This window comes from Manacus candei, unplaced genomic scaffold (genome assembly GCF_025592945.1).
Source record: "Manacus candei isolate 608988 ecotype Guabito, Panama unplaced genomic scaffold, ASM2559294v1 h1tg000014l, whole genome shotgun sequence".
Classification (NCBI taxonomy): domain Eukaryota; kingdom Metazoa; phylum Chordata; class Aves; order Passeriformes; family Pipridae; genus Manacus; species Manacus candei.
In genome coordinates, this window is record NW_026138062.1 from 81,440,983 (window position 1) to 81,458,778 (window position 17,796).

Here is a 17,796-nt window from a genome sequence, read left to right on the forward strand (position 1 = left end):
TCTTTTCCCCCTGTTTTGCTCTCCTCAGACCTGCAGCCAGACGGAGCTGGAGAACTGGATCACAGCGATCCACTCGGCCTGCGCGACCGCGGTGGCGCGGCAGCACCACAAGGAGGACACCGTGAAGCTCCTCAAGACTGAGATAAAAAAGCTGGAGCAGAAGATTGACATGGACGAGAAGATGAAGAAAATGGGTGAAATGCAGCTGTCCTCTGTCACAGACTCCAAGAAGAAGAAGACCATCCTGGATCAAGTAATCTCTCTTGCTCACGTTGAATTAAGTCCCCAGCAAGTGTTTAAGGCCTCCCTGGGATCAGTGGTAGCTCTGTCCTGCCCTGCTGTGCCTGAAGCAGGTGGGGTGTGTTGGCAGGAGAGATGGGCTGGCTGCCTTAGTTGCACCATTTCTCCAAGCAGTGTGCACTGAGGTACAGCATGGGCTGTCTTCTCCTGGCCTCCACCCACGGGATGTGGATAGCAGGCGGAGAGTGAAGGTCATGGCAGCAGAATTCCTTAGGGAACAGCTGCTCACAAATGTTGCTGCTGTTGTTTAAGGTGTGCCAGAGGCTGGTTCCTTGGCTGGCACATGGGGTGAAGAAGCCATCCTTGGTCACAAGGGCCTGCCTTGACCTCGTGGCTGCAGCCCTGCCTTCCCCTTGGGCCCTGCTCCTTCTGACTTCCAAGTGGACAACGTAGCTGGATTTCAGGAGCAGGGAGCCTCGAGCAGATGTCTCTCCCGCTGCCGCAGCAGCACCTTATTTTAGGAAACTAAACATATGGCTCCTGCCTCACTCATTTGTAGCTCTTTTACCAGAGCTGCCAAATGTGCCTGTAATGCAAAGCATGGGAAGTGGCCAGGGCTAAGCTGAAGAGATTTTGTATCCCCTGGAAGCCCGTGAGAAGGGGGAATGGAGGGGGAAAAGGGGGGAAGATGCTCATGGCTGTTGAAAGGGCTCCACTCAAAGGCTGTCAGTCACAGCCTCTCTTTTTATGTAACTGAGTTTTTCTGGGTGCTTTGAAACTGTTTCCTATCAACTGTTTGAATTATTTAGATAAATCCTTCCATGGGCTGATTGCAGTGCTCTTCCACTGATCAGATTAATTATCCCCAGTGCTTGGCACTCTGTTGGTGCTCACAGCAATGCTGCTGCTGCTGATTTGGGATGCTCTGTGTGTGGAGTTTGGTGGGGTTTGGTCTTCTTGTTTCTCAGATGCTCTTGATGCATGAAAGAAGCCTCTTAAGGGACTGCTGAAAAGAGAATCCTGGAATACAAGGAAAATTAAAAATGAAATTTTAATCCTATTAATTAGCATTGTATCAAAGGAGCAGTTGTCCCAGGAGAAGGCTTCTACCATGAATGTAGAAAAAGTTGTTTTCCATCTAATGAAAACTCTTATTATTTGTATCCTTTGAGGGGTTGGAAGAGTGGGGGGATGTGGGAAAAATGAGGAATCGGGGTTTCTTGGGTGAGACCAGCAGTGGTGAAAAAAGGTGTGCTACTGGGAAAAGCATACATTTTTTCAAGGCATTCACCACTCTTTTCTCCCTCCTCTCCCCTTCTCTTCTCATGCTCATCACTTCTCAATCTTCCCCTTGCACAGATCTTCGTCTGGGAGCAGAATCTGGAGCAGTTCCAGATGGACCTGTTCCGGTACCGCTGTTACCTGGCGAGTCTCCAGGGAGGGGAGCTCCCCAACCCCAAAAGGCTCCTGGCTTTCGCCAGCCGGCCCACCAAGGTCGCCATGGGCCGCCTTGGGATTTTCTCGGTCTCGTCCTTCCATGCACTGGTGAGTGTGGACAGAGGGCAGGGCTCACCTCTGCCAGCCTGCACGGCGCGGAGGTCACGTCGACCAGCAGCAGTGAGGGGTGAGCCCTCACCTCAGGGTGCAGGATATTCTGCTCCCTGAAAGGGGTCTGTGTTCCTAGATGTCCATTAAAAAGGAGATGCTTGCAGGCCATGGCCTTGTGGAAGTGGAACAACCATGTTTCTCCTAAGGTTGGGATTCTGGATGTCCAGACCTGCACTATAAACAGATTTTCTGGTTAATGTCCATGTACATGGGCTTGATCCAAAAGTCCCATGAAGTCAATGGGAGCCCTTCTTAGGCCCTCAGCATGTGTTGGCTTAGACCTTCTTGGGCATGGCTCACTTTGTGCCATATGGCTGAAACTACTGACCAATTAGTCTAATATCCGGTCTCCGCTGATCGACACCTGATGGTCCACAAAGGAGGGGGAACGTCATTCCCTCCTGCTCACAGTGTGGCAAATGATGTTTCAAGTGGTTGCTTAAACTTAAATGCTGTAACAACCCAGCTCACGAAAGTGCAGGGAAATGCATTGCAAAGTGCTGGGGTTCTAATGAATTTAAATCAAGTTCTTGCAGTTTCGGCTTGGACTCCTGGAGGTTCACAGAAATAGCTGAGCTCCACTGTTGTCTTGTAGCTGTCAGCTGTACCCTTCAATTGAATGCAGAGCTGTAATTCAGGCAGGGGTGTTTTTATTCTCTCCTCTATGAAAAGATTAGCGTCATCATCCTGCTAATTGCTGGTGGATTTATTATATTTTTTAAGTGGCGGGCTGTAATTAGCATTTATGCTTATTTTTTTTGCATCTAGCAAAGCACTGAGCGTTAGCCTGAAAAACAGTCTGCCTCTTCATGCTGCTGTCTCTTGAGAGCCAAGGGAAAAAAAATTATGTTTTGAGTATGTTGTGCTGGAAAAGACACGTGCTTTCTTCTCCTCTCAGCAAACTCTTGTGTCCTCCTTTGCCCTCAATAACATGGAGAAATGTAACTCCGTGCTCCTCTGCTGCTGCGAGCCCTAATTGAAACTTCAGGAAGGGAATTTGCCAGAGAAGCTGTGGCTGCCTCATCCCTGGAAGTGTTCAAGGCCAGGTTGGATGGGTCTTGGAGCAATCTGGGATAGTGGAACGTGTCCCTGCTCGTGGTAGGGGGAGGAACTGGATGATCTTTAAGGTCCCTTCCAGCGCAAACCAGTCTGTGGTTCTGTGACTCGAGTGGGTGCTGCGTGGTGGTAGTGTGGCATCCCTAACTCTCCTGAGGACTGTACTCCGAGGATGTGCTGAGTTATCCCAGGTGCCTGTGCACAGATGTCCCAGGTACAGCTAGGGGACATCTCACAAGTCCAGGCTGTGGAAATGGAGACACCTGCAGTAGTGTTTAAGTTCCTTCGCTTGGTTTCTCCAAGTTTCCCAAGGAGAACCGCCATTTCTCACGCAGTTCCCTGGATACACCAGCCAGCCTTCTGTCCTTCCCAGCTTTGGATGAGGCCTTGGATCTGCTGCACCCAAACAACCAGTTCCTCAGCTCCGTAGCTCGGGGCATCGCTGAGATTTGGGTGTTCCCTCTGGGGCTGCCAAATGTTTGACAGTCCCATTGTGCCGGTTTCGGCTGTGGGAACCCAGTCCCAAGGTGTTCCAGGAAGCTATGGCCGAGTCGGCAGGGCGGGTCTGTCTGTCTGTCTGGCTTTGCCTTGCCTCACATTCACACCTGCCATCCCCTACCACTCCCTTTTTGGCAGGAGAGGAGCTCTCTCTCCTGAGGCCACCTCCAGGTGGGAAATCTGCTTCCACCTGGGCCCAAACACTTCCCCTCTGACTAATGTCACACTGATTCCCACCAGAGTTTCCTCACCACCCCTCAGCGAGTTGGGCTCAGCAAAGGCAAATGTCTTTTTGCTCCGACTGGCCGTTTTTGAAGCACCCCAGCAGTTAACACGGCTCTGATTGAAAGGGTCATTTTGTCCCTTCCTGTGTTTTGCTCACTCCTTCAGATGTCACTGTTTTTTAAGGAAGTGCAGGTTTTTAAATGCCACGACCTCCTTGCAAGCTTTTATCTGGCTTTGCTGCAGTTATGAGTCAGTTCCAGGATGCCCAGAGTGTTTCCACAGGAAAGAGCAGAGAGGAAGACTGAGTTTTTGGGAGGCAACAGATAAGTTTGGATATCTCAGATTTCACGTGTCCAGCTTTGAAACCTTGTCAGGAAAAGAAGAAAAGAACAAAAGAAAAAAACAACAACCTGCAAATGAAAAACCAAAACCCCTTCACTGGTGCTGAGGCTTTGCTCTGTGATGATTAGGCTGCTTTAAAATATCTCAGATTAAATGCCAAAAAATGGGGTGGGGGTGTACTGTCCATGTCAGTTTTTGATGTTTGATGTTGGGAGATATGAGTTAAATTGCAAGAAGAAGGCAGTGGCCTGGCAGCATCACCACTGTGCCTGGAGTGAATACACTCTTTTGCCATAGGATTTACCTTTTTTTTCCAACCAGATTCTACTGTTTGGCAGAGGTAGGATGCTGTAACCTCTGATTTTAAAAGCATGTGGCATTGACAGGTGGCGGCTCGCACAGGGGAGTCGGGAGTGAGGAGAAGGACACAGGCCATGTCCAGATCTGCCAGCAAACGGAGAAGCAGGTTTTCTTCTCTTTGGGGGCTGGATACTACCTCGAAGAAAAAGCAAGGGAGGCCAAGCATTAATCAGGTAAGGGTGGGGAAGCCTGTAATACTGATATTTTCAAGGCTGTTTGTTAGTGTGCAGAATGCAGCTCGCACAGAGTCACTTGCATCAAGCACTTCCACACCCAGCCTTAGCCTTGCCTGGTTAATCTTTCACAGTGTGTAGTCATCTCATTCCTCATCCTCTTCAGAAATCAGGACTGTAATTGCAGATCAGTGTAGAGCAGCTCCTGTCAAAGGTTTGGAGTTGGCCCTTTCTTTAGCTGATTTGGTTGTATTCTTCCTGTTGTTGCATTTTTGCTGCCTCTGCTTTTGCTGGAGGTGCTGTCCCTAATCTCAGGAGCAACAAAGCTTCATGTGTAAAACAGGTGCAACTTTGAAAGGAAAATAATAATGCAGACTTATTTGGTTATTTTTAATTTAAAACTACAAGTTTGTACAATACTTTAAATGTAGCTGAGCTGGATGTAAACTTCCTAAAGTGACAAAAAGCTTTACATTTAGTCGGGACAGCCCTTGTTTTGCCTCAGATTTATAAAAAAGGCAAAAGTTGCAATGTTTCCACCCAGTCACTGCCCAGATCTTTCTCTAGAAAACATGTTTCAGTGTGGTAGGAAGGTGCTTCCCTGTTATTCTTCCCAAACATCCCTAATTATAGCTTTCAATTTTTGAGAGCCATACCTCATCTTATTGCAGGAAATGTAGGCTCTGCTCTTCTTTCTTTTCTCTCAGTTTTTGTGGGGAGAGAGGCTCGGGACACACGTTCTGTTCCCCGTGATTTCTTCTGCCGTTTGTTAAGGCAGCAGTGGGTGTTTGTTTTGCTCAGCAGAGGATGGATGCTGTGGAATTGTTGAGCTTGTTTTCAGCCAGACATTAGAAGTTCACCTAATATTTAGTGGCTGAGCAGAAGCTCAGGGTTTTATCTGGAATGCAGCAGATGATTCCCATGAGTGCGTTCCCAATTCCTCGTTCTGATGCCGCAGCATCCCTGTTGCTTTGTATTTACTTGCCCCAAATCAAACACAGCCCCTTGTCCTGAACTAAGATCCTGCCCATGCTGTGTGTGCAAGCCTGGTTTTTTCCCTCTGATCTCACCCTTTTGTTTTTCCTTTCAGGGGGGATAATTGCATTCTTCACGCTGCCTCCCCCACCCCTGCCCCCCTCGCTCCTCACTAAGCACAGGCATGGAAAGGGTTCTGTTCCAGGTTAAAGGAAAGTCATACTTGAGAGAGTTGTAGAAAATGTAAAATTCTGGGGAAGTGGCAGAATGTCTAAATGCAGTGCCTGCACACATTTCCTTTGCATCCTGCAAAGTGTTGCCCATTGGAAGGAGCAAACTGTAAATCCCTGAAGGGCAGAGACCGTCTCCCATCCTGCATGGCCCTGCTTCGTTTTAGCCATGGAATAGTTAACAGCCAAACCAGCAACTTGATCCTCAAGCAGTGGTGATGTGGAGCTGTAAAACTTAACTTTTCAGTTTTAATTATAAGCTTCTGTTGCAGTAAGAACCCTGCTTGCCCATCTGATGGAGTCCTGTGCTGATTTGGGGTGGAGCCCGTAAATATTCCCGTTCAGCCGTTCCTCCTGCATGGAGTCCTGTTGATTTTGGCTCTGTGGCTCGTGCTGGGTTACCAGCTCTTATTTCATTAGAGAAGGGTTACACTGACTTGTGGTGCTTGAATGTTTGCTAAGTACGTTTTGGCAGCTGGGTTATTACAAAGCCAGCCAGAAGCAGAGCCCTTCTGATTTCTCAGCCTTAGCAGAAGTGGGAAAGTGTTCATTCCCACACTTTACAGGTGGGGAAACCGAGCACAAAAGGAGATAAAATCAGTCCAGCTTCACCAAGGAAGTCGGAGACAGACCTCTAAGCAGAAATGGGCTCTAATCTTCCAGCACGATGCCCCATCACCAGCTTGTCTTTCACCTCCCCTTCTCTTTTATCAGGCTGCTGTTTTCCTTCGATGTGTTTGGAGATGAGTGTTTTTCAGTTTGATTTCTCTGTGAGGTGTCAGACAGACTGTTCTCCCCTTAGCCTGTGCTGCAGACGTTTGTGTTTCAAAGCACATTCACTCTTTTCCCTCAGGTGTTTGGTGAAGGAGTCGACTCAGTAAAGAAATCCCTGGAAGGGATCTTTGACGACACAGTCCCGGATGGCAAGGTAACCCCAGCTCTCCAGCTGCCTCCTTTGCAGCCAGTCTCCATGCAGGGATTGACTCTGGGATAAGAGAGGAGAGGACCCTCTGTGCTCTGGAGGGCTTGGAGCTTCTCTGGGAGGGTTTGAGCTGGTTGCCCACGACCAAAAGGGCAGCTGGAGGTGCCAGACCCAGAGGTCTGTTAGCCAGGGAAATGCCTGCCCACAGGAGGACCTGGATGTCTCTGGCTCTGGAAGATGGCTCCTTTTGGTGGCCATATGGGGTTTTCATAATTAAGGGTTGGTACAACTATGAAGCACAGGGCTTTCTCTGTTGAGTGCTTCCCTGAGCTGCTGCATTTGCTTCCATGACTTCCTGCATTTGCAGCCCCAATTGCAGCTACTTTCTCTTTCCCCAGAGAAAGTCAGCTGTAAAACAACCTTAACACAGTGCTGAGGCACATTCTTCATGTAGTGGATATTGGGTTTAGCCACATGAGCCCACTTGCTGTAAACAGGGATTCTGTAGCTCCTATCACTTCCTGGGGATTTATAGCTTGGAGTGCAACTCAGGTGTATAAAAGGCAGTAAATTCAAAATAAATGCTAAGATTTGCTAAGATTTTGCCATTGCCAGGTATAGGAACTGCAGTACCTACAACAGTTTTGTTGGCCTCGGATTGGTTTACCCAGAAACACAGTGCATTTCAGTTTTCAATTTAAATATGTTTTTATCCCTATTATTTTTTGTTGCATTCCTAGCATTCCCAGCAGCCATAGGGTGAAATCCCAGGAGAAGCACATTGCACCAGTGTAGCTGTGTGGGTGGCATGGGAAGGCACACTTTCTTCTGCTCAGGGAAAACTCCAGGTTCCTGCCCAGACAAGCCTTCAACCTGGGCTTATGAACAAAACATCTTCTCTCTAAGAGGGCTCTTTGATACAGCACATAATGCTCCTCCTCACACTTGTTATTGATGAAGAGGGAGTTGTGTTTGGCTGGGAGAGTCATCTTGGACTTTGTCTGTAATTTAGAGGGAGAAAGAAGTGGCACTGAGCAGTGTCCATCAGCACAACCCCGACTGTGACATTTGGGTTCACGAGTACTTCACGCCCTCGTGGTTCTGCCTGCCCAACAACCAGCCTGCCCTGACCGTCATCCGTCCTGGGGACACCACGAGGGACGTACTGGAGATGATCTGCAAGGTAAAGGCTGCCAGTGTGACCTGGAGTGGGGTGAGATACCTGTGACCCTGAGCCCTTTCTGTGGAGCTTCAGCACTGCTCTGTGTTGGGAGATCAGTTCGGTGTTGGATGAAGAACATGAATTATACTGAAATGTCCGTGCTGGGACCGCAGCAGAGAATTTCCTGCAGCTGGAGCTGAGCTTGGCACGGGTTGCAGGGACAGGCAGGCTCAGTTTTGCCTTTCCCACTCTGACTGCTGTGCAAGAGCCTCTGAGTGCCTTCACACCCTGGCTGCTGCCTGTCAGGGGCCACCCACCTCTCCAGTGGAGACCAAGCTGTGTGTGGGACCCTCAACACCCTGGCTCCCAGCCCGCTGGACACCCCACACCGTGGTAGTGCAGCCACCTGGTCACCCTGGTGTCCCCAGCCCTGCCACCCCTCCCACGGCCCGTTCCCTCCTCTGCCAGGCGAGTGAGGTGATCTCACCCTTTCCCAGGTGCCAAGGTGGCCTGTTCCCACGTGCCATTCCCCCTTCCTTCCCCTCTGGCTGGCACTGGGGAAAGCAGCAGCACCAGGAGTAGAAGGGGCCTGTGTTTGCTGCCTGCACTGCAGTCAGACTTGCCTCGTGTGGGTGGCGGGAGGGGAGAGAGGAAGGCTTTTATCTGCTTTTGAGTCGGGGGGGAAAGAAAAACCACCTGGATTTCTCTGCCAGATGAAGTATCAGAGACATTTGGCCATTAAAAAGAGTTACATCTCTAAGGAGTTGGAAACTTTGACAAATTAAATACAGGCTTTCAGATCTGGCAGCTACATAATGTGTGTTTTCTGCTCTGCCTGGGAGCGAGACCCGACTCGTCTCACGTGCTGCTCTGAAAAGTGAGGCTGCTTTGTACAGCAACAGCAGCAAAAGAAAAGAAAATATTTATTACTATTGAGAACTTAACTTTGGGAGCTTTTAGAACATGTTGCATGTGCTTCCAAAGAGAGGGAAGGTGAGAGAAAGGCGTTTGTTTCCAGTAATTACACAGTGCGCTCATCTCTCTGCCAGGTGTGCTGTTCAAGAGTTTGTGAAAGCTCTGCTTTGTGTTCAGGAAAAGATGACATTTTTGGAGAGAGACATAACAGGGAAGCTGGATGACACATTGTTAGTAATGATTTATTTTTAGGATTTATGTTTTCCCTTGGGTAAGAGCGATTAACTCGGGGGGAGCAGATCCTCAGCTGGAGTAAGCTGGTGTAGCTCCACTCCTTCCAGCAGGTGCCTGCTGAGGATCTGGTATCTTACTGTGTGTTTGTTGTGGTGGGTGGGGGGTGTATAAGGAGAAGGGGAGGTGGGTGAGTGTTTTTGAAGAGCTGTTATCTGTTTCTTTCCTTTCTGTAAGAGTTTTCAGCCTGGAAAACACTGATGGATGCCTTCTTTTCTGTAGCATTTAATAATCAATCTCTTTTCTTCTGTCTCTTGCATTCAGCTCATTTTTCCCCCTTTAATATCTGATCCACATCATTTCACATCAGTTTGCCATCTGCCATCTGAGAACCAGTCAAGTTCTGGTACAGTAAACATTTCAAGCTCTACATTTCATATAAACCTCTTCATGTTTGTGAATGTGGTTAAATCTATCTGTGCTGTTAAACTGAGCTTGATTATTCTGTTGGAGAACATTAAGTGCACTCAAGTCATTGTAGAAAATGTGTTCTTATGCTAACATTGCTGCTTGTTATTGTACAGCGAGTTAGGCTTTGGAGGATGCTTTGTGACACTTTCATGATTTCAAGATTGGTGGGAGGAGTGTTTGAAGCATATTTTAGAGTGGTATCTCAAAGATTTCTCCTAATATTTAACTAATAGCATCACTTGGCAGGCAGGGAAAGTCAGTGTATGTGAGTTAAATTGCTTTTCTATGGATGATAGGAAATAGTTGGTCCCTCCCAACCTTAAGCATCCTGTGATTCTGTGATAATACAGTGTGAACGTGTGTATATGTATTACTAACATTTGCATAAAAGTATGTCTTAAAATTGAGTGGAAACTCACACATTGTGTATGGATTTAGGCAGAGCCAGTATGGAGATAATAACACCAAAAATCAGGAACAGAAGACTACATGGCATTTAGTCCTTTGACTGCATAAAAAATTGGGAGGCAAGAAAGGGTTTTTTTCCCCTCACAGTTTACATGTTCCAGTAGACCTGTGTGAGGGGCAAGAAGCAGATTCCCCCAAGGTCTCTGGATTTGTGCTCAAAGTCTCTGAGAACTTACTTGAGCCTGCTGCTCTGTGGGCTTACTTTGATTTTGAGCTGGTGTTTTCCTGCTGGAAAAGCTTGGGCTGGAATGTGAAGCCAGAGTAATACAGTGGGGTGGCTGTTGTGTTTCTGTGATGCTGAAAGAACATTCCTGTCCCTCTCTTTGACTAGAAAGGAGCCCAAATGGGGGAGCAGTTGGGCTTTGTGTGCCAGCCCATGACAGCACTTGATCCTTTTGAATCTGATCAAACCCCTGGCTGGAAATTCTTATGCAAGAGCACCTTGGTTAAGCTGTGGGGTTGTGTTTTAAATTGGGTTTGCTGCTTAATTTAGTCCAGACATAGCCAGAGTTATTAGGAGAGAAATAAATAAACCAAGCAGCTTATTTGGACTGCTAAAAGGTATTTTGGGTGGTCTCAAAAGGATATTCATATCATTAAAGCTGCCCTGTTTCTACTCCCACCTTCCCACATATGGATGCAGCTCCTAGCAACAAAAAAGTGGGTTAATGGTTTGGCTTTTAGGGCAGACTGGCTGTGTCCACTTACAGGGACCTTTTCCTTTCACTTCAGTAGAAAATCGTGCCCCTATTTGAGACACTTTAATGTCAAATTCTGAGGTAGACAAAAGCCTTGGGGCAGCTGTGGGAATGTCAATTAACGAAATGGGGTGGCCCATGGGCTGCACCATCACAGCTTTAGTGGTGATGGTTCTCATTTCTGACTTGGGTGGGATTGCAGTGTAGTGCATTGATGGCATCCACCTCAGCTGATGGTGTTTCTTGGAAGAAATGAGTGGCTCAAAATATGTATGTTTTATCCCGTGGCCTCTCTAGCAGATGCTGTGCTCTGCCTGGGGTGGCTGAGCTAAGGCAGCTCCTGGCCTGTGCCCAGTGCCTGGAGGCTCCAGACTGGATAAATTCCCATCCCTCTACAGCAGGTGGTGATTTCTGCCAGCTTCAGCCAGGCTGGAAAGCATCCCTTTGGGTCTCCTCTGCAAGGGAAGGACGTTCAGAGTCACTGTTGGACGTGACGCGAATACCCGACTGTGGGTGGGGGTCTCTGCCCACCCTGGGCTTTGCTCAGTGCCATGGAAGGGTTGGCACAGCTCTGCCTGACCAGCCTGGCCTGATGAGCTCATCCCCACAGTGTGGGCAGCAGGGGAGGGGGAATTCTGCCCCTCTGCCCCCTCAGGTGAGACCCCCCTGCAGAGCTGCCTCCAGCCCTGGGGAACAGCCCAGCAAGGACATGGAGCTGCTGGAGAGAGGCCAGAGCAGGAACCAAGAGGATCAGAGGGATGGAGCAGCTCTGCTGGGAGGAAAGGCTGGGAGAGTTGGGATTGTTCAGCCTGGAGAAGAGAAGGCTTTGGGGTGACCTAATTGTGGCCTTCCAGGACCTGAAGGGAGCCAACAAAACCGGTGGAGAGAGACTATTCAGAAGGGCCTGGAGTGACAGGACAAGGGGGAATGGCTTCAAACTGACAGAGGGCAGGGATACATGGGATATTGGGATGAAATTCTTCCCTATGAGGGTGGTGAGGTGCTGGCCCAGAGAAGCTGCAGCTGCCCCATCCCTGGAAGTGTCCAAGGCCAGGTTGGACAGAGCCTGGAGCAACCTGGGCTAGTGGAAGGTGTCCCTGCCCACGGCAGGGGAATGGAATGAGATGATCTTTAAGGTCCCTCCCAACCCAAACCAGTCTGTGATTCCCTGATTCTGTGAAATGCAGCAAATGTACAAGAGCTTTGGCACAGGAGACCCCGAGAAGATGCCCCATGGTGGCAGCAGGAGCTGCCAGGTTGCCTGGCTCCTTCCTCTGCTACTGTGGTTTTTCCACAGAGCATTTTTCCCCGCTGGTGTTGCTGTAAATGGCTGAAGCATTTCATGGACTTTCAGAGAGGCTTACCAGAGGCTTCTCCCCCCAGATGTGGGTGTGCAGTCAGTGGTGTGCAAGGCACTCCTCAGTTTGTATCTAAGCTGATCAGAAAAGAATCTAGGACTCCTCTGTGTCATTTCTGAACCCCTAAAGCCAATTCTGCTTCCTTTTAATTTCTGGGGTGCTTGTACATGTGTTGGGAAGGGAGGAAACTAGTGAAAACAGCATTAGTCAATGAGCAAAGCACTCAAAATGCTTTCCAGAAAGAAAAAAAAAAAATAAAGAAAAAAGGAGAGAGAGTAAGGCTCTCCTACATTCAGCTGTTTTTCTTTTGGCCCTTGATAGATTTCAGATTCTTTATTTAATTAACTAGGAATTTGCCTGGATTACGGAGGTTATTCCATTTCAGATACTCAATTTCATACAAGAATAATTTGATCTTTGAATAGGAAATACTTGAATGTAGTTGAGTGTAGCACTGTAGAGTGCAGCAATAGGTCTGCTTTTTTTTTTTTTTTATTATTAGTATTGGTAGCTGTTTTTATTGCTGGGCTAATCTAGACTTTCCAAAGCATTCACCATCCTCTGTTTGCTGAAGGGTCACTCTGGGATCTTCTCCACAGGCCCCTTGGAGTACATTACTCATCACCTGTGATCAGTCAGCTGAGTGCTGGTGTATCATCATCTTGCCTTGAACTGGATAAGCCAGGCTTTAAAAAACATGATAAACAGGCAATAACGAAGTTCTTGCATGAATTTTCGGATGAGCCATTGTTTTTAGCACAACCTGGGAAAGGATGGCAGTTTCTTGGTATAAAATGACTAGGCTGATGTATAAAAGCATTTAATAATGGGATTTCAGAAATGACAGTGAGGAGAATTTGCCTCCTGTATGGGTGAATCACTTTGGGGTTTCTCATTAGGTGTAGCCAACAGTTTATGAACTTTGAAAATAACTTCTGAATGACATCCTTTGTGTTTATCATAATTCTAATGTGTTTTGATTACACACTGCATTAACCTCTGCTTAAATCAAGCTTATTAATCATGCTGAGAAAAGGTCGTTAACATCTCCCAGACCAAATGCTCTATCCTCAGCTAATTATAACTAATTCATTAAAATGGTGTGACCTGTTTCCACTGGGATGTAATCCAGGATGCAACTCTTGGCTTCTTTTGGCCTTATAAAGCTGGTGTATCCTGGGCTGGTTTGAATTTAGAGGACATGCAGATTTTCTGGTTTTTATTAACCTTGCTTGAAATCTACCACATCCTACTTTCACACTCTATTATAAAGACGCTAAAAAACCCAAACCAAAGAGGAAACAGCTTTCCTGCTACATTTTCCTCTGTTAGCAGAACATTTATTTACCTCCATGTGATTTGAAATATCCTTATACAGTTCGCTTTTATTCAGAGGTGTGCTCTGAGGCTTCTGATTATTTCTGGAGTACCCTGGGAGGGAGCAGAACTGCCAGGTCAGCAGGGGCTGCTCAGAGTGCCCTCAACACCCTGCTCAGTTGGTAAATAAATGAATGGATGCTCATTCATGAGGAAGAGGAGGAGGTCCAGGGTCTTATTCAGGTCGTGGTGGAAGGTGGTGCTGGGGCAGTTTTGTGCCTGTGAGGGTCACGCCACTCTCTGAGTAGGTGATTAAGGCATTTTTTTTCCCCTCTGAAGCCTGTTCTCTGTCTCTTGCAGACCCACCAACTGGATGTCTCTGCTCACTACCTGCGGCTCAAATTCCTCGTGGAGAACCAGCTCCAGTTCTATGTACCAAAGCCAGAGGAGGAGATCTATGAACTGGTAATGCAACCCACTGGGCAAAATTAAATGGCACTTGGTAGGACGCTGGTAATTAGTGTTTATCTGGCATTGTGTAACACAGAGTTATGCTTTTTAGCTTGCAATTATGGTGCTTTGCAGACCATAGCAAATTGGCCTACAGTAATCTCTGCAAACATTTCATCTTGCCTTGGTGTTAGTTTATGTTTGTGCTGTTATATGTCTGTGTGGGGGAGAGAGAGGAGGAACAGCCACAGGTAATGTGTGAAAGTCACTTTAATGTTACATTTAAGCTTAACTTCCCTCAAGGTTGTCTTTTCCTGTTGCTCATATTGTCCATGGGGGGTTTAAAGACATAGTGTTGAGGCCTGAGCACTTGTTGTCACAGTCACTTTGATTTTTAAAGAGGGGGAAAATACACAAGCTGTTGGTTTTTTTTTTTTTCTTTTGGTGGGTTTTTGGTGTTCTTTTTTTTGTTTTATTTTTCTTAATGGGAAGATAAACACCGAGGTTAAAAAGCTCAGGAGTTATGTGTGAGAATATACTTTCTTAATTGCTTCAGTCGGCTGTTTTCATCTCATTCATCTCAAAAGCAGACTTCAAAGGAATTTTGCCATGAGAGATTAAAAAAAAAGACCAAACAGGATTAGTGTCATGCTTAACTCTGTGATTTTTACACATGCACGCTGTAAAGCTTTTTAAACTCCTTTTCACTGGTGGCTGTTTTACTTATAAAAAAGTAAAACTTTGCTAGTTATGGGGGCTTTTGTTCATTTAGCAAAGAAGTTCTGGGATTTTCCATTAACACTGTCAACAACAGCAACAAAAAAAAAAGTGTGAGAAAGTGCTAGTGGAGTGCTAAGACTGGGAAGTGAAATAGAGTTGGGAAAAATTAAAACTCAGAGGAGACAGATTTTAGCTTTCCTTGCCTGGGAGGACTTTGGTGACTTGTGTTGGAGAGGATGTAGGATTGACATAGTCACCACTTATTGTTTGTTTTGGTAAAATGAAATTAACCCCAAAATCAGTCATTGGGACTGTGTAAGTGCTGATAGATGAGTGCTGCAGGAATATATCTAATGTACTAATATTAAAGCAACACACATTTGTATGTGTGTGCTTGTTTCATGAGAAAGTTGGAGTTACTTCCATGAGCTGTTCTGTAACACCTGACTTTTGCAGCTGAACAGATGTGTAAGTGCTCATAGAAGAAGGAAATAAAATAAAATTGTATTTTTATTAGGGAAACTTAGGTTCCTCTTCTTTTTAAAGGAATGGTTTACATACTTCAGTCCAAGCGCTGACGTCACTTAGTTTCAAGATGTTAATTATTGTGAATTGCTTTTTTCCACACTCCCAGCAGTGTGGAAGCAGAATTAATATTCACCTGTGGGCTCTCATTCACCTGGGGTATGGTTTTTTCTGAAGACAAAGGGGTGGTTTGGTACCTAAGTGCTGAAAGGCAGAGGGAACTGCACCTGGGTGGAGGGGCTTCTGGGCTCTTACCTAAGTGTGAATTTGTGCTGGGCTCCCAGGAAGGATGTTAATGACTATTTCAAAGACCTGGGGGCTTTGTTTGGTTACAAATAAACACTGAGGTGTTAAAGGTGAAATGTCATGCTAATGACAATGAGGAAATGTATTTAAGAAACAAAATCCCTCCTTGTGACTTTAATACTCTTTCATAATTGAATTCCTGCAATGTCTTCATTAAAATAATAGAAAAATATTAAATTATCACTACCCATAAACTGGGAAATTGGGCTCAAAATGTTACTGACTGAGGGAATTAGATGTACCCTTGCTGTTATGATGATGGTAGTAAAACACTGCTTCCCTTTCTTTAGCTGTGTTCTAACAGCAAAGCTTAGTGATGCTACTGATGCACCTCACACAGGTGGAGAAAAACTGTTTGATAAATAATGACCATGGTGCCTTTTTTCCATCTGCAATTAAAAACCAAAAAGCTGTTCCAAACGATTTCAATTGATGTGTCCTCCCACAGTAACATACTTTTGTGTGTGTTTTTTTTTGTTTTTCTTCTGTTCAGCTGTACAAAGAGATAGAAATCTGTCAGAAAATCACACAGCACATTCAGATCGAGAAGTCTGATGCATCCTCCGATATTTATGGTGAGTTTCTCCTTGGCTTGTTTTTCTTTTTCTCCCAAGTCAGTTCCAGTGCTATTCACTGGTACACCTGAAAGGTCTGCTGAGCACAGAAGGAAGAGCACATCTGATTCCTGAGCCTGCACAGAAAGCATCCACCTGCCCCAGAGCAGGGCAGTTTTATTTGTGGTGCCCCAAGCACGGCTTTTCCCAGTGCTGGAGCTGGAGGATGTGCAGCTCTCCAACGAGAGCTACGGTGGCAGAAAGGACAAATGTTTGCTTGTTCTTGTAGTTTCTCCAAAACACCACCCACAGAAGGTGTAGGTGGCAAACGGCATCCTCTGCCAGCTGCCACCTCTCACAGGAGTGCCTTCAGGGGGGCCCTGCCGTGGGCTTGGCGCTGGGGCTTTGAGCAGTGCCAGCAGGGTGGAGGGCTTCCCACTCCCTCGGTCCTGCCACCCTTCCCACCTCCTCACCCTTCCACTTTTTCATCCCTTTACTCCTTCCACCTTTTCCACCCCTTCACTCCTTCCACTCTTCCACCCTTCCCACCTTCTTACTCCTTCTACCTTTCCCACCCCTTCACTCCTTTCGCCTTTCCCACCCCCTCACTCCTTCCACTTTTTCCATCCCCTCACTCCTTCCACTTTTTCCATCCCCTCACTCCTTCCACTTTTTCCATCCCCTCACTCCTTCCACTTTTTCCATTCCCTCACTCCTTCCACTTTTTCCACTCCCTCACTCCTTTCACCTTTCCCACTCCCTCACTCCTTCCACCTTTCCCACCCCCTCACTCCCTCCACCCAGCATCATGACAAGGACACGGCTGGGAGCATCCCTGTGGGTAGGAGGCATCTCGAGGTCTGTGGCTGTCCCAAGACAGGCTTTCCACCTCTTTCCCCACCTGCCAAGGTGGGTTCCTGCCTCACCCCAACATTCCCAAGGCTGGGGGAGCCTGGCCCCAGCCCTCAAGGATGTCCCATGGACACCTGGAGCTGGAACCTGACACATCCGACCAATCTGTGCACAAAACATAAAGCAGGGGAAGTCCTGCCTGTGTAATTTCAGCAAAATCTCTCATCTTTATGTAGGCTGTTCATACTCCTTTTAGCTTTCAAGTATTTCAGGTTACAGACCTCCAGCCTGGTGAGTTTGCCCTTTGGTCTGGCAATTACAGTTCTGGGGTGTGTTTTAAAGTTATCTGTGCAGCCTACCCTGCAGGAAGCCAATCTACATCTTTCTGCTGTTTATTTAAATACTCTGTTTCAATGACTAGAATAATTCTGAGTCCCCAAACTGCTTATTATACAGCTGCAGGCCATTTGAACACTGAGCTCTGCTACAAAGCAGTGGCTTGAATATTGAAGGCCTAAGAAAGAAGTATTAACCAGTGGAGGGATGGCCCCCAGGTTTGATAATTATGTTGTGCCTGAAAGCACTGTGAGTGTTGGGGGTGTTGTAGCATTTCCTGTTTATTTCTTTTTCTTCTTTTTTTTCCCAAGTAATAAATGGGAAAGACCGTGAAATGCACTGTCATGTCCTGTGAAATGAGATCAGCCCTGTGAGACGTGGGACGTGGCTGTGCAGTGGCTCTGACCCTGGGGGGAGGGAATGCTAAAAACACCCTAAAAACCTGGATTTTCTCCCATTGGAAGAAAATAGCGAAACTTACTTTGCCTCTAAATGGCAGAGGAATTTCTGTAATCTGTTTTTCGTAGGAGCAGTGCTGTGTGTCCGTACAGTGACAAGCTGGTGCTGAAATCACGCAATCCTGGAACAGTTTGGGTTGGAAGGGACCATAAAGATCATCTTGTTCCAACACCACATCACAGGGCAAGCCCACCTGGGAATGTTTTGTAGTGTTTCTACTCCCACCAGTGTGCCTGTGTCCTGGAGTGTGTGGCCAGTGTTTTGGACCTTGCCAGTGCTGGATCTCTCAGTGGGATGCTGTTGCTGATGCCTGGGCATGTATGTTCTTGCCTCTTTTGCTGGTAC

General features: G+C 46.9%; 1 protein-coding gene across 12 annotated transcripts in view; it reads left to right on the forward strand.

The window, feature by feature from the left end:
• The window catches only part of TIAM1 (TIAM Rac1 associated GEF 1), a 165,433-nt gene that overhangs the window by 107,622 nt on the left and 40,015 nt on the right, over window positions 1–17,796 (forward strand). For all 12 annotated transcript variants that reach the window (XM_051779479.1, XM_051779480.1, XM_051779486.1 and 9 more), the window contains 7 exons: window positions 29–253; window positions 1,600–1,785; window positions 4,356–4,502; window positions 6,561–6,635; window positions 7,642–7,812; window positions 13,610–13,714; window positions 15,744–15,825. In XM_051779479.1, coding sequence (XP_051635439.1) covers window positions 29–253; window positions 1,600–1,785; window positions 4,356–4,502; window positions 6,561–6,635; window positions 7,642–7,812; window positions 13,610–13,714; window positions 15,744–15,825 — 991 coding nt within the window. The remainder of the gene's footprint in view (window positions 1–28; window positions 254–1,599; window positions 1,786–4,355; window positions 4,503–6,560; window positions 6,636–7,641; window positions 7,813–13,609; window positions 13,715–15,743; window positions 15,826–17,796) is intronic.